Consider the following 22,392-nt stretch of genomic DNA (forward strand, 5'->3'; position numbering starts at 1 on the left):
GATTTAGATTTTTGTTTTTGGTTTTAGGATTTTGTAAAAATAAAATAAACAAAAAAATAAAAAATTGAGAAAAAAGATTTCTTAGAGAAAATTCTCAAAAACCCATTGAAATGAGAGTTTGGATTTTGTTAAGAAATTAGTAAAAACTCTTAGAATCTAGATTCCCAATTTTTTAGGAAATCCACTTTTCTCAAAATTTAGGAAATCAACTTGCTGCTAGAGACGCCGTTGAAGCTGTAACATTCACTTCACTGCAATATATATATATTGCTCTAATCCGGTTTAAACCAGCCACTAACACCAACTTTGAGATTTTTAAGATAAGTGTAGTGTGGAGTCCCAATGTCGAATCAATAATAAAAGATAGTGGCGCCTAATTCATGACATTTAGTCATATAGCTACCACATGTAATGTCATTTGACAAAGAGATATGATCATTAGTTGGATAACCTTTAAAAACAAAACCAAAAAACAAGCTAGGATCATAGCTAAATTTTCAAACTTCACTCATATATTACTAAATTTTCAAACTTCACTCATATATTTTCAAACTTCACTCATATAACCGACTATAGTCAGGACTTTATATATTTTGGTTGATCAGAAGAAACCAAACATCAAACTATAAACCGTTTCATTCCCACAAGGCCACAATCATAACGAAATAGGTCAATACGTAGAACCGGATTCTAATAAGTCTAAATTTGTTGTGGTAACATAAAGTATATACTTCCCACCTCATATCTTATAATTTTCAACGAACTTCATGACCTTAAGTAACATGGGCCATTCGGATCGTTCATGACCTTTTACTAACATGACTCCACCATTCTCCTCATTTTTTATGCGCATATGCTTAACTATATTATATATCACATTGATTTTAAAAAAGAATCATCGAAGCTCTGAGCTCTCTAGTGTAAGGGTATATGTGGTTGGCTAGATACAGACAGAATAGTGTCGATTGAAAGAGCACATGGATGCTCAACGAATCTGCCCATATCAAAAGAAGTGGATTACAAAAGAACCTTTTTTATATAACTTTTTTCTAAGATATTAAAACTTTATGTATATGTGATATTTTTATATTACACTATACATTGTCCTCTCACTTCGCATATGCACTTTGATTATCATATTAATATACCATCGTCACCTAATTAATTCCATCAGTTTTTTTTCTTTTAAAGTTGATGTACATAATAATATCCAAACTCTACCGTCGAAATCAAAATTTTGTGTAAGCAATTTCTTAATTATGTACATCACTTTTCACATGGATTGGTATCAGTGCCGGTCCGGTAAAATCTGAGGCCAAATACGAAAAAAAATTGAGGCCTTTTTAAATAATAAAAATTGCTAAAAAAGTTTTTTTACTAATTATGAGATATTTATAATTTTTATTTATAAATATTTTTTAATTTTTAGACATTGTTTGTTAATTTTGAGACTTTTTTACTAATTATGGGATATTTTTGGTTAATTATGTGTTTTTTTTACTAATATTAGAGTTTTTTGGTTAATTTTGAGGCCTATTTAAAAAAAAAAAAAAATCTCCACAAAAAGATCTCAAAAGTTTAAGGCCCCATACAAATGTTTCTCAAAAATGGACACAGGACCGGGCCTGATTGGTGTAACCGGTACATGTAATCAAAGCATGAGAAATGAGGTCCAACCATACCAATGGCTAAACATATGGTTCTCTAGGTTTAGAAGATTATTTTTAATTGGAGTTTATATATTTAGATGCATTTGACATAAGTGTTCAAAGTACACAATCTCTAGATGTACACTTCAAATTTTCAAAATATTCTCGAAGTAATATCATGGAAATAAAAAAGAGAGAAGGGGTTTGCTTTTATGGGTGTGAATCTATAAATGGGATGTTTCCTCCTCAGTAAACACTAATTTCTTTAAATAAAAACAGAAAGGGGACCATTTGCATGTTGCATCTTCTATTACATAGACTCATCCCCACTTGCGAATTCACTACCCCCACCAAACGTTGCCGTTTTAGTAAACTCCATACTCTATGTAATGTACGTACAAGTTACAAAAACTCCAATATGTGTATGTATGTATATTGTATATACATGGTCCTAGCTAGCTAGCTACAACTCCTAGGGTACACATACCGGAGCCATCATCATCAATTTATCATCGACATCGATTTATCATTATGATCATCATCTCTCTCTCCTTCAATATATGTAGCAGTGGCAGTAATGTGGGTGATACGTTTGTATAAAGCTGGAAAGCAACATTTGGATCCACTCTCTGTTGGCTTAGGCATGCTTCTTTTAACTCTTCTCATGTATTACTCTCTGCATATTTTAACATTATAACAACTCGCAATTCGCACCATATTTATCACATTTATCACATACATATGAACCAAAGAAATGTTTACTTGGTAGTCCGTTAAATAAAAAAAGTACGGCAATTGATATTTTAATGAAAACATAAAAATATCATCAGAAAGCTCAAGAGTATATTAAAAATAAAATCTTTTATCAAGTATTTGTTTGTGATAACATGCTACTGTAATCCGTAACAATATTTCTATATTTATTTGTTCCACATAAATTAGGTTTATAAAATTGCCAAACAAAAAAAAACTTGTAATTAATTAATTATGCTACAAAAAGGTGGTAGCAATTATTGTTTTAATATATTTAATGCAATAGTAAACTATGTATTGATTTTACTATTGTCTACAAAAAAATTGTAAGAAACCCTTTTAAATAATTTTCCAGTACACTAAAATTTTCATGATATTAGAACAAGAGAACTTTCTTTTAAAACCACCACAAAATTATTGAAAATTACAACTGTAGTAGATTCGTAGTAGTTTTGTTGAATTTTATTATAATATTGTTGGCAAACGAAAATACCAATTAGGTGCGTCTGATTAACGTTGGTTGGAATTTATAGATATGATCACTTTTACTTGACTATGGATGTAAAGTTAGTGATATCATCACAATCAACCAACTCTTCATTAAGCATCTAACATTGCTTTTTACGAAATAAAAAAGCATATATATAAATTATAGTACCATTGTATTCGATAGATGATCCAAAACAAAAAGATAAGTTCGAGCATCACATATGTCTGATCAAGTACTTCTCAATTTGCATACGTATACATCAAACTGTTGCATCAGCCTCCTCGTGAGTCATACCGAAACATGTATGACAAATTTGTATGCCTATTCTTCGCAACTCGTGTATCTAACTATATATATATATATATATATATATATATATATATATAGTTATATACTATCTTTTAATCAAATAGATAATTGAAACATGAGTTAACTCGTAGCTGATTTTGCCTCATATATATATATATATATATATAAATATATATATATATAAAAGTTTGTTAACAAAAAAAAAGAAAGAAAGAATTAAGGATTTAACGTACAAATATATGCTTTAGTACATGAATAATATGGCTTCAAATTAAACTTTTTTATGAAAGTTTCGGACAGAAATATAGCATAAGTTCTAGTTTACTAGTACTACGATGAAATTCTTCAAACTTTATATTTTCGATCACTATTAGGAAACGGATGAAGTATGATTAAACGACCATTATAAAATTATTCTTTTACGCAAATCGTTATTTGGGGCTTTCCCTAGTTACAAAGCGATTTACAACAGCAGATTATGTTTCTTTATTAGAACAGATCAAGAAACGCATTGAATCTTGGACAGCACGATATCTCTCTTTCGCGGGTCGTTTGAATTTGATATCTTCTGTTTTATGGAGTATTTGTAATTTTTGGTTGGTCGCATTTCGTCTACCACGAGAAAGCATTGACGGAGTTGAGAAACTATGTTCTGCATTTTATGGTCAGGAGCTGAACTAAATACACACAAAGCTAAAATCTCTTAGAAAAAAGTGTGTAAGCCAAAGCATGAAGGAAGACTTGGTTTGAGATCACGTAAGGAAGCAAATAATGTATGCTGCTTGAAACTGATATGGAGGATAGTTTCACATGGAAACTCTTTATGGGTCTCTTGGGTTAAAGAAAATTTTCTCAAAAAATCATCTTTCTAATCACTAAAAAGTTCTACGAGTATGGGGTCTTGGATATGGAAAAAATTAACCAAATACAGGGAAGTGGCAAAGAATTTTTGCAAAGTAGAAGTGGGGAATGGCGAGCTCACACCGTTATGGTATGATCACTGGTCAAGCTTGGGTCGGTTATATGACACTGCGGGTGCTAGGGGAATTATTGATTTGGGGATTAGTAGAACAAGCACATTGGCGCAAGTTTGGGCTAACCATCGGAGAAAACGGCATCGTTCTGGTTTTTTAAATGAGACGGAGGCTGCTCTGTTTGATTAGTGGTAGAGACGAACTGGTAAAGATGATATCGTTCTATGGCGATCAAAGAATGATGTCATCAGTCCAAAGTTTTCGACAAAGGACACATGGAATCACATAAGAACGATCTCTACCACAATCACTTGGCACAAAGGTGTCTGGTTTGCACACGCAAATCATAAGTATTCTTTTTGTGTATGGTTGGCTGCAAAAGATCGGCTTTCTACGGGTGACCGCATGATTAAATGGAAAGGAGGAGCCTCGGGTCTCTGTGTGTTTTGCAAGACGTGCATAGAGACTAGAGACCACTTGTTCTTCTCCTGCAGCTACGTTTCAGAGATTTGGGCTGCCCTTGCGAAAGGTGTACTCAAAGCTAATTACTCGACGGATTGGTCCTAGCTCATTGACCACATTTCCAACCATCATCAAAATCGTGTGGAGAGTTTCCTCTCTCGGTATGTCTTTCAAACTTCTGTCTATATGATTTGGAAAGAGAGAAATGGTCGCAGGCATGGGGAACAACGTAACCGCACTCGGGAGCTCTCATAACAGCATGGATAGACAAGCAAATACGAAATCAGATTTCGCTGATCCGGAGAGTGGGAGATAGGCGGTAGGATGAGGCGTACAAACAATGGCTCATTGATCGAGCTTAAGATCAAGCTTTCTCTAAGAATCTTTTCAGTCTAAATCTTTTAAATCATTTTCAAACTCACGATGCACTTTGTTGTAAAAACGTTATTTTCTTTTTAATATAATTTAATATTACATTCAAAAAAAATATTATTAACAAATTCAAAGGAGGATTAAATTTCGATCAGGCCGTGACAAATCACTAAACTGGAAATTTTACTTCAGCAGCTTGAAGCTTATATATGTAAATATCTTTACCCTTTCTTTTGCAATTAGTGTTTGTTGACTTATTGGTACCAAACTAAAACCTTAAAAAAGGAACAATGAAAAAGAAAAAAACTTCTAAACCAATCAGAAGTTTTTTTTTTCTTTTTATCTCTACCAAATACAACAAGTCGTTTTCAAAGATTGTCCATATCAATAATTTTCAATAGCTTGCAATATCGCGTAGCTGTCACAAACCAACAGCTTGCCCAGAACCTATCGAATTTTGGGTAATTTTTGCATAGAAATGGTATCATCCCATTGTTAGTGATAAGGAATCTTTTTGAGGAAAGTTGTTTTATTATTCAGTTCTCTTTCTATACATTTACAGCAATAAAGAATTAAATAACACCAGTTTCACATACTTTATTTATTACATCTTCTATATAATAATAAATAGTTGTAACGTCTAGAGCTATTAATCACTATACCAGCGGTAATTGGCAATTTGGCATTGTGGTAGATTACAAGAACAAATGGTCGTAACACATGTGAAGTCGGTAATTAAGCATGGATCCTGTATGTACATAGATAATTATATATTTCATTTTTCAAAAACTAAAATATTTTTGTGACAAAGACTGGCACTTGAGTTAATAATTAGAGATAAAAAAATATACATATAAATGAACTTTATATATCATGCGAATATTCCAATATGAGCTCACTTAGGTATCACATGTACTGGTTTAATTTTAATAACATTCAAATACCAGGTTTTTTGTTACTTTTCCTTAGAAATTTTCTATAACGTCAAATAAATAAAAACTAAAAATATCTATAAAAAAAATTCACTTTTTGTGTGAGTGAAATTGTTATTAATCGGTATATGTATGAGAGAGTGACAAAGTAGTTGCACGAAGCCTGAAAAAATTGTAATGCTTCACACATATAATAATATATAGTCTAAGAGTTCCCGTAGGTTTTACTTTATGCATGTGTTAACCTCACTTTTTCATGGCTTAGGTCTTAATAATATTGAATATGAATCATAATGCGGTGGAGTTTTGAAAACTATATTAAACCTAATGATGAGTCTAATAAAGTCTACAATCAATCTAAATAGGACAACAAGAAAACTTTCATTTTTTCTCTCCAACATAGAAAATATAGTCCATATATGATTCTGAATATATTATTAAGGTTTAATATAATAAACCAATTCGTACTAATATGTATATATAGACATTATTTGGCGTATACAAAGCGTCCGATCTTCTCATAATCACATAGTTATAATTGACTGACTGATTAATGAAGCAGTATATTTAGCGTCTAGATATCCGAGTACATTATTTAAATAATTAGATATTTATAATATGAAATATCAAAACATTAATTAACATATCAAATTATTCATAGAACACCCGATTAACATCTAACATCTTCTAGAACATTACTCATAAAATAATAGAAAATAATCATATAGAATATTACTATTTATTTGAATTATCGGTTATCTAATTTATAGAACAAAACTTGCTTTCAAAAATTAGAAATAAAGAGAAAGAAAAAAAAAAGGGTCCCATCAATGTAGTAGAGAAGTAATTAATAGAGTTACAGAAACAAGCAAAAACAACACACAAAACTAATCTGTCTCTGTAAGAAGAGAGAAGAGAAGTGCATGAGGCTCGGAGAATCGGCGTGACATTATTCAATTTTATTCACGGTTCTACTTTGGACCACTTTTCTTTAACGCCTTTTGTTTGTCACTCGTTCTTTTTTTTCTTCTCTCGATTGTTTTTCACTTTCGACCCTTAAACTCTCCATAAATTTCGAAACTGATCCCTCAAAAACATTATTCTATCTCTCTCCTTCACGTTCTCCTCCTTATCCCTTCTATATAAACACTCGTCTTCTTCTTCACTTGATGAACAGAAAAATCTCTCTTTCTCTTTCTTGATCTGCTACGGTGAAGTCTATGGTGCACCGGCATCTGATGAAGCTGCCAGCATGATCTAATTAGCTTTCTTTATATCTGTTGTTGTGTTTCATAACGATGGTTAAGAGATGAGTCTCGATTAGATCATGTTCGCAGTTTCACCCGTTGACTGTCGCACCCTTATATAAACCCTAATTTTCTCTCTCTCTTTTTTTGTTTGTTTGATTTTCAAGAAACTTTGTTTCTCTTTTTTCATCTGATTATGTGAGATATTCAAGGCTATATTTCTGTTTCATCTGAATTTTCATTATATGATTGTGTGTGTATGTGGATCTAAAGGAGTTTTTTTTGTTAGGGTTATAGAGTTACATGACTATAGGAAACCCTAATTTGGCCTTTGAAAAATTGAGTATATTTTTTTGGTTAAATGTGAAAATCTTCTTATGATGAAGCTAGGAAAGAAGAGCTTTGTTTTGTTACAGATTATAGAATTGAAAAAAAATGAGTTGATTATCTATAATTACTTTTTTGGGGATCTCAAGTGAGACTTCCTACTTCTTCTGTTTAGTTTTTACTCATACCTGTTCTAAGAAAATAGTTTCATGTACATGTAATTTTGCTTACAATAGTTTAGGGTTTCTGGGAAGAAGTACTTGAAACTGAGGTTGTACAGGATGTCAGGATTGATACATATTTATGTGTTTTCAAAATTTTATATAAAGTTCGTCTAAAGATCTTTGGAGTTACTTGTAGTTGCTGGGAGCTAACTTTACTTCTGGATCCTGATAGATTAACCACAGATATGCAAACTAAAAATGTTAAGAATTTGAAGGAAAAAAGAATCTGAATTTTTATAACAGTGTAATGATGGTTGTTCTAAGAAAAATGTTGTGCAAAAGACTTTTAGGCTTTGGAGTCATTCAGCTTTGGCCTAGAAAAAAATGGATGTTATCTATAATTTGGATGGCCTCATGGATCTTAGAGATGTATTTAGATAACTGGAAACATGGTCAGTGATAGAAGAATCAAATAGTGTTTCAAATTAAACACACAAAAAAACATTGAACAATTAAAATACACAAGAGATATACGGATATGTCAAATTTTACTGTTTCATTGCTGGAAATGGTCCCCTTTGCATGTTTAAGCTATACACATAAACTAGTTAACAATTGTTTCAAGAATCAAATTAAATCACTACATTTTAATTCTATAAATCAAAGTTAATCATATACGCAAAATATATATGAATTTGTTCATGATCAAAACATTTCTCGGCCTCATGCTTGATCAAATTTCCTGAGTAGCCAAGTACAAAATGATCATCAAAAAACACTAAAACCAAAAAAAAAAGATCATCTTCTTTTTAACTCACCGATCGTCATCAACTAATAGGTACGTCTATTAAAGGGATGATATGATTCGGTTAATGGGATTTTGTAACTTTGGCTTTTCTATATGTATGGGAAAACTCCACCGAATGTACAATTTTTTTCTTTTTGTCTAAATTTAAAAATGAGATTCTCCAAGTTGCTTTCGTCTCTTTCAGACTTTCCTTTAATGGTTTTAGTTCGTCAGTTACAAAAAAAATTCGTCTGTATGTACATAATTACGTTTGTGGATATATTTACACCAAAATGTATCACTCTCTTCAGTATCACATTCAATTTTCTCCAACCGTTACTTTTACTTCTCCAAGAAAAGGTCCAGCATTTCTTTACCTTTTTTTTCTTTTATTACGTACGTTTATATATGTGTGTGTGTGTTTTATAAGATGACTTAGACATTTTTTTTTTCTTAAGAAAGCTTTTTAAGTTTTTAAGCAAGACATTAAATTAAGGATCGTCAGAGAGTAAGATTTAGGAAAGTCTAACCCAAAAAATATATTAATGGAAAATTTTGAAGTTTTATATTGCAACCAATTTAGAGATTTCTATTTTTAAAAGATATATAAAATTGCCTACATAAAATATTCAAATAAGCGATACCAGCTTATAAGTTTATAAATCATTAAAATGAAACTTCCTTACCAAACTAATTTCAAACGAAAAAAAAAAAAGTTTCGTAATCGAAACAATTATTGACAAAATAATAGAAATTGTTAATTACTTTTAGGCATTGTGTTCATTTTTAACTAACTTCATGGATGAAGAAGTACTTGGCAACTATTCTGTGTGGGGAGTTTTTTTGTTTAGCCGACGACAATTGGACCTCGTTAATCCATCTATACTTGGGCCTCGTTTTTCATCAAATAGTTGGGCCTAGTCATCGTTATGTCATTGGCTCATTGCTACTTAGCTAAGACCCATATTGAGATCCAAAGGCCGGGATCGAACAAGTTTTGTTCTTCTTGAATCAGCATTAGAAGCAGCCTTGTCTTTATTATGTTCTTCATCCTAAGTATCCGTATGATGTCACGTGTCGAAAGTAACTCATGTCCATTGGTTTCATTTGTAACAATTTGATTTCTTCTTAAAGACTTTGGATTGAATAAGAATGTTCCTTCTTTTCCTTTTCTTCAGGACACTCGGATTCGTCAAGAGACTTCGATTATACTTACTTTTTCTCATCTCTTCTCAAAGTTATATGGATCATGTTTTGAAACACTATATATATATATTAGTTGTGAAATTATAATACAAACTTTATAATTCATAAGTATATATGTCTTTGCATAGTTTTTTCAATTATCCGGATAATGATTACGAGAGAAAAGCAGGTAGGTCGATCATGAATGTTTTATTTTGGCACATGTTGAATGTGAGGTCCCAGCCACCAATAAACTGATAAAGTCCTACATTATCCAATTCATTTAGCTACCTTTAAGTATAATTACGAAGATACAAACTTGAATTAGTCAAATCTTTGAGTTAAGACACTAAATGATTTTACAAAACTCGAATAATATAATACGAGTATATATACTTGTAGTTGTAGTAACCTTGGAGTACTAAGAATTCAATTTGATGATGAAATGGAAAAATGGTTAAGAAATGATTGGGAGATTATTCATCTAGCTACCAGTCTACCAACTTTCCAGCTTTGACAATATTTACCACGTGGCCCGGAAGAGCATTATCAAACACTTGTAAGAAAATAGATAATTTCGTGGCAGCTTCAGGCGGGTCAAGAATCAAAATTGGTCTGGTCAGGTCAAAGTTGTGGAGCTTTTATAAATATAGTAATCAATAAGTCGGCTAAACGTAAAATACATTTTCTAAATAAATGCAAAGATAATAGTAGTATCAATTTTGTCCCTCTTTTCAAATTGGAATCGAGTTTCGATAATGTTTTTCTTTCTTTGCGAAACTATTATATAAAAAAAACTAAATATTTACATAATTACATTGATTCATTCAAATGTTCTAAACTGTAAAAACATTCATTCACGAAGCAGTAAAAAAAAAAACTTGAAGTCATGGTAAAACGTTCCATGATAATTAATCGTAAAGATTTCAATACTTCGACATATTTCGTGATCTCCATTAATTTTTCTTTTTTAAAAAAATTGACTCAAAATAATAGTACTATTCTGAAAATGAAAAAGTAAAATAAAAGGGGACAAATATTCGAGATGTGACGTGGCAGATCGAGTGGTTTAAATATTCTATTAGCAAGTGGTTTGTGTAATAAGCAAATGGGTGGTCGAACCTGACCGTATTCTTGGATATATTCAACTGTAGCATCAGTCCACCCGTATTACCTCATCTTTCCTAACTTTTAATTCCTTTTTAATTTCCTTAACAACAACACTATTATTTATATTTGGTCTTATAAAAATAGCCTAATTTCTGTTTCAACTATGAATATTCCTTAATCCTCATCTTAACAATATGTTCGAAAATATGTATTTATGGAATTTCTTGACTTTCCCTTGGGATGGGAATATGAAGAATTGCATCATTTACCAAATCATATGAACACAAATAGGTATTCCAAATTTGTGGTTTTATTTTCATGTTTTGTTCGATTATCTTTATCCCCCCCAAAAAAAAAGTTTTGTTCGATTATATCTAGAATTCAAAACAGATTACAAAATTTAATTTATTAGCAAAAATGGTGTGTTTGAAGCCTTTGAAGTTATTAATTAATAAAAAAATATAAGAATGTAATTAGTGGAATTTATAAGTAAGTATTTTTTTTCTTTTGCCACATATATATGGTGAGCAATTTTTTATTTTGAGAAGGGAAAATCAATTTGAACATACATACATGTCACTTATTCAATTGAATAATACAGAAGAATTTAAAGTCTAAAATAAAAACAGGCAAAATAATAATTTGTTTTTTGTTTATAGCTCATATTATGGTATTAAAATTTTGGATTATGACATAACAACAATAATAATACAAATTAATCGGTTATATAATCTTTATTAAAAGTTATACGTTGAATAACTTAAAAAAAAACAGAATATTACTATATAATTATACAATGACTCTGCACCGTACCAATAAGGTAACCTCGTTATTATAAATGTCACTAGTATTTTAATCACACACTGAATAAAATTAATTAATTACTTATGTCCGTCCAGGTACATAATAAGATTCGCAGATACGGTCCTTAATTACTTACTATAAACTCTATAAAAACCAATTTTCATTTCCAATTGAATTGGTAACAAACCAAATCTCTCTCTTCTCTATTTGAGCCAAAAGCTTGAAGCAGCCATTAGCCTAAGAAACCTTCAACAATGGCTTCCATGGCTGCAATCTTAAGCAAAACTCCATTCCTCTCTCAACCACTCACCAAACCATCTCCAACCTCCGATATCCCCTTCGCCGCCGTATCCTTCCCTTCCAAATCCCTACGCCGCCGCAACGGATCAATCCGAGCAGGATTAATCGCGCCTGACGGAGGTAAGCTTGTAGAGCTCATCGTGGAAGAGCCAAAGCGACGGGAGAAGAAACACGAGGCGGCGGAGCTGCCACGTGTTGAGCTGACGACGATTGACTTGCAATGGATGCATGTATTAAGCGAAGGCTGGGCAAGTCCACTCGGAGGTTTCATGAGAGAATCCGAGTTCCTCCAAACTCTTCATTTTAACTCGCTACGTCTTGACGACGGCTCCGTCGTTAATATGTCGGTGCCTATTGTTCTCGCTATTGACGATGAGCAAAAAGCACGAATTGGCGAGTCTAAACGTGTCGCTCTTTTTGATTCCGATGGTAATCCCGTCGCTATCCTCAGCGAGTAAGTTCTTCTTCTTCTTCTTCCTCAATTTCGAATTCAGATGATTGATTAATAGAGAAGAAAATTGAGATTTGAATTTGATTTTGAACTTATCGGTGTTGAGATTAGTGACTTTAGGCCATGTTCGTTTCATAATCGCAAGCGATTGCGATTGCGATTGCGACTTCAGGGATGTGGTTCGTTTAGCAATCGGGCTACTGGTCGCTGTGACTATTTACCATTTAAAAAGCCTCATCATAAGTCACAGCGACTGATCGCTCCTGCGACTGTCAAACGAACAATTTTCAGTCCAAACGAACATTGGACTAGATCTGATTTTTTTTAACTCTGTTTATGTATCACTGTAGGATTTGTAAAATCAAAGTATCAAACTTCAGGCTATAGAGTATTTTTGTCAGTAGATACACTTTGAGATTAGTCAATGATATAGATTCATGATTGAACTTGGCTATATATATGTATTATTGGTTACTCAAATTTGTTTTTGTTTTTGTTTGATTAGCATTGAGATTTATAAGCATCCAAAGGAAGAACGGATAGCTAGAACATGGGGTACGACTGCTCCAGGTTTGCCTTATGTAGATGAGGCGATAACTAATGCTGGAAACTGGCTTATTGGGGGTGATCTTGAGGTTCTTGAGCCAGTTAAGTACAATGATGGGCTTGATCGTTTCAGGCTTTCGCCTGCTGAGCTTCGTAAAGAGTTGGAAAAGCGTAATGCGGATGCTGTGTTTGCTTTCCAGCTGAGGAATCCGGTTCATAATGGTCATGCTCTTCTTATGACTGATACTCGTAGGAGACTTCTTGAGATGGGATACAAAAACCCTATCCTTTTGCTTCATCCGTTAGGAGGGTTCACAAAGGCTGATGATGTTCCTCTAGATTGGAGGATGAAGCAACACGAGAAGGTAAAAAACTTACTGATTGTGTGTCTCTTGAGTGTGAGTGTATCTTGAAATGCTAAATGGGTTTATGAATCTAAAACAGGTGCTAGAGGATGGTGTTCTTGATCCAGAGACAACAGTGGTTTCGATATTCCCATCTCCTATGCATTATGCTGGTCCAACCGAAGTGCAGTGGCACGCAAAGGCTAGAATCAATGCTGGTGCTAACTTTTACATTGTGGGTCGTGATCCAGCCGGGATGGGTCATCCTGTAGAGAAACGTGATCTTTACGATGCTGATCATGGAAAGAAAGTACTAAGCATGGCACCAGGACTCGAACGACTCAACATCCTTCCTTTCAGGGTAAAGATGATGAAAATCCAATTCAAAAGATTCACACTTTTGTTTGACAATGCGGAGATCTAATTTCCTTGGTTCAATTTCACAGGTTGCTGCATATGACAAGACGCAAGGCAAGATGGCTTTCTTCGATCCCTCGAGGCCTCAAGATTTCTTGTTCATCTCCGGCACTAAGGTAATTTACTATTTCCCAAAGCCAAATCCTACATTGTTAAAATTCATCATGGTTTACTTATTAATCAAATCTCTAATGTTCTTCGATTTTTCAGATGCGCACATTAGCAAAGAACAACGAAAACCCGCCAGACGGTTTTATGTGCCCAGGTGGATGGAAAGTTCTGGTGGATTACTATGAGAGCTTGACTCCAGCAGGTAATGGTAGACTACCGGAAGTGGTTCCGGTTTAAGACAAAAGACAAAACTGTCTCTGCTTCGTTTCAAATTGTAACGTTTGTGTTGTGAAGCCCTTGTAGCAACAATCATTGTTGTATAGGAGAAGCCTATATATATTTTGGCCGGACCTTTTTCCAAATAAATACAGAAACAAAAATTTCGTTTTGCAAGATAATTTACGAAACTTGTAATATTTGGGCCTGAAACTTTTGTACCATATGAATGCGATTGTGTTTACGTACTTTTGACTTCATAAAATCTAGTGAATTTGTGGTAAAAAAAAAACAAATATCAGGTGTATATAAAAATTAATAGATGAGTTTTTGTTTGGCCCAATTTTCTTAATGGGCCTTAAAAGGCTAATTATTATGGCAACTAATGAAACCCGACGTTTCGTCTCCGGAGACAATTCACGACTGAGGTTTTTCTTCTCCGACGCTACTTTCATCATCAGAAAGTTGAAAACTTGAAATCGGTGTCTATTTTTCCGAAGTGGTTTCTTCTTTTGGTAATTTCAAGTTGGATCTACTTAATATTTTGATCTATCAAACCAAATTTTCAGATAGATTTCTGTCTAGGGTTTGGGAAGAAACGATGATATTACTACATTTTAGAATACTATGGTAAATCAATAATGGCTTGATGCTTAATGAAAAGTCGGAAACTTTGTGATTCTTCTTGATTGTTGAGTTTCTCTTGAATCGTTACATGAATGCAAAGTGTTTGTTTAAATGTCTGAAAGAAAACTTCAAGCTGATCATTTTGGTAGAATTAGTTAGCTTGTTTCTGTAGACTGCATAATCTTTAGTCAAAATGTGATTGACTACTTCTGATTCTTTGAAATGTCACAGTTTCAGGCTGAAGAAAATGTTCATCAAAGTCAAATTGCCATGGGATGTTACAATTCCAGCTGAAGATATGGACACTGGCCTTATGCTCCAGAGAGCTATTGTCATTCGCCTACTCGAAGCCTTTGGTACCAAGAAAGCAACAAAAGATCTTGGATACTTGATAACACCCACAATTCTTGAGAACATCGGTGAGGGTAAGATCAAGGAACAGACAGGCGAAATTCAATTTCCCGTAGTTTTCAACGGAATCTGTTTCAAGATGTTTAAAGGAGAGGTTGTTCATGGTGTGGTGCAAAAGGTGCACAAGAGCGGAGTCTTTTTGAGATCTGGCCCTTATGAAATCATTTACCTATCACACGTGAAAATGCCCGGTTACGAGTTCATTCCAGGAGAGAAACCGATTTTTATGAATCAGAACATGTCCCGGATTCAAATCGGCGCCAGAGTTCGTTTCATCGTGTTAGATACCGAGTGGAGAGAGGCAGAGAAAGACTTCATGGCTTTGGCCAGCATCGACGGAGACAATCTTGGCCCGTTCTAAAAAGATTCTAATCTGAATTTTCACTCTATATATATGCTATGTAAAAACGCCTTTGAATGAAAATCTTTATTCAAATTTATTAAAAGAAAAAACAAATCAATGCTTCATAATATATAACACTAATGTAAGATCAATTCAAGAGCCTCGCCTCTTCATGATCTCTTCTTCCATTTCAGGTAGCTAAAGAAGTGTCTCTCTGGAACTGGAACAGACTTCACTAACCATCCAATCGGCCACGAAGCAGCCGCGATCGCAATGCAAACTCCCCATTGACCCAAATTTAGCCTCTCTGTATCAGCAAATCTCTTGAGAAACTCAACCATTACAACTTGCAAAACCACAGTCACAACTATAATCCCAATGAAGAGCCTGTTCTTGTGTAAGCCCTTGAACACATTCTTCTTCTCCAAACTCCTGGCGTTAAACTCGTTGAACACCTGACAAAGCACAAAGGTATTGAAGATCAAAGTGTTCTTCACTTTCTCAGTCACGTCGAAAATCGACCTTCCTCTAAACTGAAGCACCAAGAGCACAGAGATCTGATAAAACGATTGAGCTAGTAGATTCCTCCACATGATGTTTGTGATCAATGGCGCGACTCTCCCTATTGGTTTCTTCTTCATCAGATCATTTGTTGGTTTCTCTGTAGCTAAAGCCAATGCACCGAGTGTGTCCATGATCAGATTAACCCACAGTAACTGAACCGCTGTCAAAGGAACGTCTCCGGCTGAAACTGCAGCCACGAAGTTGATCACTAGAGCAGCCACATTGACAGTGAGCTGAAACTGAATGAACTTTTGAATATTGTTGTACACGCATCTTCCCCATTTCAAAACCGTTGCAACAGAGGCGAAGTTATCGTCAAGAATCACAATATCAGAGCTCTCTTTCGCAACTTCTGTGCCTTGAATCCCCATAGAAAGTCCAATATCAGCTTCTTTCAACGCTGGTGCATCGTTGGTCCCGTCTCCAGTAACCGCCACAACATGGCCTAACTCCTTGAGACATTTCACCATAAGAAGCTTATCAAACGGTGAAGATCTCGCCATTACTTTGATTCTTTCGACTTTCTTTAACCTTTCTTCTTGAGTGTAGTTTCGAAACTCTTCTCCTTCTAACACAGCTTCTCTGTTCATCTCATCTTCAGGTGTCAAGATCCCACACTCTACAGCGATTGCTCTCGCCGTGAAAATGTTATCTCCAGTGATCATCTTGATGTTCACACCGGCGAATTGACAATCCTCAACAGCTTTCTTCACTCCAGGTCTACAAGGATCTTTGATTCCAATAATCCCAAGTAAGCTCAAGTTCTCTTCTTTCAACTTCTTGATATCTTCATTGTCTTCTGAATACGCAAAGGCGATGCAACGAAGAGATTTAGCTGCCATAGATTGAATAATCTTCTCGAACTGAATCTTATCATCTTCTTTCATCTCTCTCACAACTCCAGAACCATCGTAGAACGTTGAACACATAGCTAGAATCTTCTCAGCAGCTCCTTTCCAATGAACAACATTGTTCTCTGTGTTTTCTCCATTCTTCTTTTTTATCAACACACCACTTCTCTTCTTCTCTGAATTGAAACCTTCCACATGAACAACATTGTGTTCTTCAATCACTTCCTCCATATCCATGTTCAATTCCTCAACCGCCCAGCTAAGAATCGCTTTCTCCGTTGGACTACCGGAGAACTCATACTCTGTTCCTGCTTTAGCCTTAAACACACTCCCTGTAGTGTTCATTGCAACTCCTTGATGAAACAATTCAACAACTTTCTGAGACACAGAAGAAGCTTTTCCTGACTCGAGACCGAACCAGAAATCAGTTACCTTCATTTGGTTAAGCGTCAAAGTACCGGTTTTATCGGTACAAATAACCGTTGCAGAGCCCATTGTCTCACAAGCAGAGAGCTTTCTCACCATAGCATTATCTTTCATCATCCTCTTCATTGAATACGCTAATGTCAATGTCACAGCTAATGGCAATCCTTCAGGTATCGCAACTACGATGATTGTAACCGCAGCTGCAACCATCTTAACCACTGCATTCACGATTTCATCGCTCTTTGTCTTCTTTCCGTTATACTCACGGTTTCCGCTCTCGTCTTTCGTGGTTCCCGTGAAATAACGAATTAACAGAACCAAAAGAACCAAGAAAGCTACAAGTAAACCAACTTTACCTATGGAAGAAGTAAGCTTATCGAGACGAGATTGCAATGGAGTTTGCTCGTTCGTGTCACGCGAGATATGACTCATCATTTGTCCCCAAGCTGTGTTCATCCCAACGGAAGTAACCGCCATTTTACCGAACCCATCAGCGATCTTAGTCCCCGAAAACAAGAATGTGTTTCCGGATAAGCTAACCTCGACATGATCGCTTTCTCCAGTCATACTTGATTCATCAACGTGCAACAAATGTCCTTCAACGAACACTCCATCCGCTGGAACTTGATCTCCGATGTTCAAACAAACGATATCTCCAACGACAATGTCAAAGATCGAAATCTCTTGCCGACGTCCGTTTCTAACAACATCGATCTTGATGTTACTACTTACTTTAGAAAGTTTATCGAACTGTCTGTTCTGTCTGAAGTTACTGACCGCAGAGACAGCTACCACCAAGAACACCGCTACGAATATACTTCCTCCATCGTACCATCCTTCTTTCAAACCATGCTCTTTGATACCAAACCCGAGAGAGAGTGTTGCGCAACCGAGAAGGATAAGAATCGTTAGGTCCTTGAAAGCTTCCACTACAAAATAGAAGAGACTCTTCGATGGTTGTCTCGTGTAAGTATTAGACCCGAACGTCGAACGTCTACGTTGAATCTCATCACCTTCTTCGTTGATACCGAGACGTGTGTTAGTCTTAAGAGCCGAGACTAAACCATTAGGACCACCAAGAGACTCAAGTTTCTCTTGGTTCTTGTTCTTGACGAGATCGTTTAAGGTTTCAGTATCAATCTTGAAGTGATCATCTCCATGATGATCATCTTGATGGTGATCAAGATTAATGGCGGTGTAGGAAAGAGAACGAGGGAACAAACCGGGTTTTCGGATAGCGTGTTTAGCGCAATTGAGGAGAGTTCTTGAACAGTAGATCTTGATGAATGCTAATTGCCATTTCTTGTTTGATTTGCTTAGGGTTTTGGGAAGTTCCAGAAGAACCTCAACGCCTACCTTGTTCTTCTTCTCTGCATGATCAGAAACGTTTCTTCGCATTGTTTCTGGTATTTGCTAAACCGGAATTGATAAACCGAAAATCGAAGGAAAACCAGAAATTGTAAATTTGTTTTGTGAAAGCGATGTGTAAAGGATGCAAAAATAAGAGTTGATGTTATGATGTCAAATACAATCTGCATTGGTAATTTATAGTTAGTTCATTAGTCGGTCATTTTTGTATCATCCACGAAGTTTCCTAGCAATCACAACGAAAGTGACATTCACCAAAAATCTCTTAAAAGTTCATTTAATAATAAATCAATATTGATAATATCAAAGAAAATTATATCAATAAATCAATATTGATAATATTAAAAATATTATTGAATTAACCAAAAAACTTAAGTAGATCCTCAATATTCCAATCCCAAGTGAAAAGTGAAATTTCGTAGAACCGTTCGAAACAGTTTCGAGTTTTTTTTAGGAACACGTGTCAGATTGGGTTTTAAAGATAAAGTTAAAAGTCTTTGACCTGATCTGGACAAATATGGTCAACGTGATAATATTTTAAGGACAAACAGATGACTTGGCTTTTTTATTACTATAGGATATGTATGAAGTGTGTATCGTCCGTGTTTTATTTAGGTTTAATATCTAACTTCTAACATTCGTTATATCAATCAATATGAATGAAATAAGAGAAAGTTGGCCAAGTAGTGGTATATCGACATGCCTACTTTTATACATGTAAGTATAGTATATTCTTTGATTAATGATTAAGGAATCGAATTGTTAATATTTAATTATTTTTATTAACTTCTCCAAGATAGTTTATTACTAACATTTAAAGAGTTTGATACGTGTGAAATTCGAATTCATCTCAAACTTTAGTAACGGCTGATCCTAATATGAGATAATTTAATAATAAGATGTCACATTTATTATTAAACAACTAACTAATTAACTCTTACGTCAAATGGAATTGTGGCTTGTTCATGTGTTTTAATTTGTGGTTCGAGTATAAAATTTGTCCTCATGAAACTAGATATCAATCATATTACCTAGAGCCTACGTTATAAATCTTTTTTATCCAAACGTTACGTTATTACCTACTAACAAATTACTTTGAATTGTTGTAAAGTGGACAGTAACTTCTTGGCGAAGTCAGGTCTATCCACCTCGAATTATCCGAATCTATTCGTCAGGTGTAGAGAAATTTCATGTTATGCAAAGAATTTCAAGGTGTTGCTTATTTTAGTTAGCAAGAATAACTTTGGAAAATGGGAACCAAAATTTCCATGGGGACTTAATGTAGCAAGTCTCAACCACTATAAATGGATTCCTCGTTGGAACCAGAGCCGGCCACAAGGCCAAGCAAGCAAAGCACATGCTTGCAGTCACTAAATAATATCATTAATTTTTGGCCACATTTATGGAAAAATTTATGTGGTTTAGTGGTTATAACTCGGTAGAGCATTCAACAATTCGTGGGTTCGAGTCTTGAAGGTGGAATTTAAACATATTTTTTGTTTTTTTAATAACAAAATCATTAAAAAAAAATATTATGTGCCCCTTTTTTTTCCTCAGCTTGTAGCCATGTGAAACTCCGGGACGGCTCTGGTTGGAACCACTCATCACATTTTCGTATACGTTATATATTTCCCGTCAAGAGAAACAAAGAATGGCTTAGTTATGACATAAGGAAGAAGACGTAAGCAACCGAGAGTCGTTAAAAAGTGGAAAGATATGGGAATAAATTGGTATATTATGGCGAAATAGGGTTATGGTTAGTTTACAATTGAGAATTGACCCAATTTGTAACTAATTTGTGGATTACTTATAGCTGAACACATGTTATTTTGCTTTTGCACTTTGTGTAGATGATATTTTGTTTTGTTTTTTAATCATCTGGTTTTTGCTAAACTTTTTTATTTATTTATCAAACTATATTTGCTACACTTTAAAACCTATAAGGCATAAGCCCAATACAAATAAACAAATTATGAAGATTCAAGAATGATGGGGAGTGAAATGTAACTACGTAGTATAAATCAAAGGCAAAATCTATCATTCAGGTTTTTAGGCTCTTGCACATTTGTGAAATCGAAAACATGTCTTTGGCTCTCTTAAAAGTCCCTAAAAGTTATTATGTATATGTTTCATTATGTTCATGAAGCTGGAACAGCTTTACAGGATGGAAAATACATATCATAAAAAATTTATGGGGTCACAAGGATATCTCCGTTCAAAAAATGAGAATTCCATCGTTCATATAACTTTTCTTCGATAGTACGCTACTGCAATAATAATTATAAAAAAGAAGAAACATATTACTATATATAAATTATCCAATGTGGACGAATCTGTGGTCATTTGTTATTGACTATAAATTATATATAAGTCAATTCTCGAATCGTGACGTCCGTTGACCAAAGTCCTTTTATTTGTATTGGGCTTATTATGTATAGTCGGTCCACTTTTATTGTCTCTGAGTCTCTGACGCTGATGTTTTGTTCTTGCAATACAAGCAAGATTTTTTTGTTTTTTTGTTTTTTTTGGATATATGGAAGTTCAAGAAGGCTCTACGCCTTTCAGAGGCGGGATCCACACCAGATTAAATTCTTATTTTTTAAAAAATAAATCTCTTCCAACGGACGTCGAACCCAATACTTTCACCTAAAAGATTTATCATTGGGACAACACCGATAAAAAAAAGCATGATTTTCCGTTCATACGGATAAAAACTGTGGACAAGAAGAGTGTCCTCTACATTACATTAGCTAAACTAATTTTACCATTTCAAAGGTCCTTCCGAGCTCATTAACCTTTTAAGCTTTGAAGGTATGATACAAACCAAAGTCACCTTTCTCCACAATCACATGAACACAATACACAATTTTGCGTAAACCTTTAAATGTAAATCAAGCCTTTGTAATTTGTATGATCTGCGATCAAAATTTTGTTAAGCTTATAAAAAAGGAACTGCATCATCAAAATTGAAGACACTACTAACTAAAGGAATACCAACTGCTACAAAATCAAACTAACCAAAGCTATTTTCTTTATCAACTCCATTAATCCACAACAACAATTAATATAACCAAACCCTAAATCAAATCATTTCCCTTAACAGCTTTTCAATCTCAAATATTCCATTCAGATTTATACTATTCCCTCATAAAAAAGAACAAAAGATTGATCCAAAACGATAACGGAGTAACACCCATATATGCTAATGAAGGAACCTCCTAGCCTACCAAAACTAGAAAAACCGATTCAAATCTAACTCCTTTTTCTTAGTGGAAGGAGATGAATGTGAAAACTAACTCCGAAAAAAGTTGAGGATTATGTTGAGAACACACAATTACCAGCTTAATGCAACCACCAAAGAACATGTTAGAAAAACACTTGATAATAACGTTTCATTATTCAATGGTAGCCAAACAAAATTCAACAATAAAGGAACATAGATTCTGTTCCAAGTAACTGAAAATATTCTATTACCGAACCTCATTGAAGCCAACTCTGAACAGAGAAACGATGCTTCTGTTACACATCAAAAGCCCTAGATACGTAGAATATAATTATGACTATAACTACTGTTGGGGAGTGGTACAAATAATCAAACAAACAAACTGGAGATGACCATGGGACATCTTAATTAGTGTTGGGTCCAGAGATTAACTATGGTGTGTGTTTGGAGAAGGAGATGATGAATGAAGCAAAAGAACTCCGAGAAAAGTTTTGAGGATTATGACGAGAACACACAATTAAACATAAAGAAACGGCCTAACTTTTCATATTGGCATAAACTCAAAGATGTAATTAAAATAGTTAATAACACTTGATAAATAACGCTTATAGCAGATTTTCCGATATGGT

At 34.3% G+C, this 22,392-nt stretch overlaps 3 protein-coding genes and 1 long non-coding RNA gene across 7 annotated transcripts; 3 read left to right on the top strand and 1 right to left on the bottom strand.

The window, feature by feature from the left end:
• The first annotated feature begins 11,699 nt into the window (after positions 1 to 11,699).
• LOC9319450 (ATP sulfurylase 1, chloroplastic) lies at positions 11,700 to 14,198 on the top strand. 2 transcript variants are annotated; one of them, XM_002883337.2, is made up of 5 exons: positions 11,700 to 12,319; positions 12,822 to 13,227; positions 13,307 to 13,567; positions 13,653 to 13,739; positions 13,834 to 14,198. In XM_002883337.2, the coding sequence occupies exons 1-5, from the start codon at positions 11,820 to 11,822 to the stop codon at positions 13,969 to 13,971; spliced, it is 1,392 nt and encodes a 463-aa protein (XP_002883383.1). In that variant the 5' UTR covers positions 11,700 to 11,819; the 3' UTR covers positions 13,972 to 14,198. The 2 variants fall into 2 exon arrangements, with proteins under 2 accessions (XP_002883383.1, XP_020886048.1); XM_021030389.1 differs by having other exon boundaries at positions 11,732 to 12,319; positions 13,653 to 14,198.
• Positions 14,199 to 14,284: 86 nt separating this feature from the next.
• On the top strand, positions 14,285 to 15,426 carry LOC9319451 (DNA-directed RNA polymerase IV subunit 7). 3 transcript variants are annotated; one of them, XM_021030390.1, is made up of 2 exons: positions 14,285 to 14,465; positions 14,809 to 15,426. In XM_021030390.1, the coding sequence occupies exon 2, from the start codon at positions 14,825 to 14,827 to the stop codon at positions 15,347 to 15,349; it is 525 nt and encodes a 174-aa protein (XP_020886049.1). In that variant the 5' UTR covers positions 14,285 to 14,465; positions 14,809 to 14,824; the 3' UTR covers positions 15,350 to 15,426. The 3 variants fall into 3 exon arrangements, with proteins under 3 accessions (XP_020886049.1, XP_020886050.1, XP_002883384.1); XM_021030391.1 differs by having other exon boundaries at positions 14,815 to 15,426; XM_002883338.2 differs by lacking the exon at positions 14,285 to 14,465 and adding an exon at positions 14,472 to 14,771 and having other exon boundaries at positions 14,803 to 15,426.
• On the bottom strand, positions 15,397 to 18,683 carry LOC9319452 (putative calcium-transporting ATPase 13, plasma membrane-type). The gene has a single exon (XM_002885483.2). The coding sequence runs from the start codon at positions 18,568 to 18,570 to the stop codon at positions 15,502 to 15,504; it is 3,069 nt and encodes a 1,022-aa protein (XP_002885529.1). The 5' UTR covers positions 18,571 to 18,683; the 3' UTR covers positions 15,397 to 15,501.
• Positions 18,684 to 19,899: 1,216 nt separating this feature from the next.
• On the top strand, positions 19,900 to 22,390 carry LOC110229729. Its single transcript, XR_002333114.1, has 2 exons — positions 19,900 to 20,016; positions 20,098 to 22,390. It is a non-coding gene; the product is annotated as an uncharacterized LOC110229729 (long non-coding RNA).
• The last annotated feature ends 2 nt before the right edge of the window (positions 22,391 to 22,392 follow it).

This window comes from Arabidopsis lyrata (assembly GCF_000004255.2).
Source record: "Arabidopsis lyrata subsp. lyrata unplaced genomic scaffold ARALYscaffold_3, whole genome shotgun sequence".
Taxonomy (NCBI): Eukaryota; Viridiplantae; Streptophyta; class Magnoliopsida; order Brassicales; family Brassicaceae; genus Arabidopsis; species Arabidopsis lyrata.

What these genes read in the sequence shown, in the direction of transcription:
- LOC9319451 (XM_021030390.1), top strand. Translation starts at nt 14,825, where the DNA reads ATGTTCATCAAAGTCAAATTGCCATGGGATGTTACAATTCCAGCTGAA.
- LOC9319452 (XM_002885483.2), bottom strand. Translation starts at nt 18,570, where the DNA reads ATGCGAAGAAACGTTTCTGATCATGCAGAGAAGAAGAACAAGGTAGGC.
- LOC9319450 (XM_021030389.1), top strand. Translation starts at nt 11,820, where the DNA reads ATGGCTTCCATGGCTGCAATCTTAAGCAAAACTCCATTCCTCTCTCAA. An exon ending in CCCGTCGCTATCCTCAGCGA is followed by an intron (nt 12,320 to 12,821) that starts GTAAGTTCTTCT and finishes TTGTTTGATTAG; the next exon opens with CATTGAGATTTATAAGCATC. An exon ending in TCAACATCCTTCCTTTCAGG is followed by an intron (nt 13,568 to 13,652) that starts GTAAAGATGATG and finishes TCAATTTCACAG; the next exon opens with GTTGCTGCATATGACAAGAC.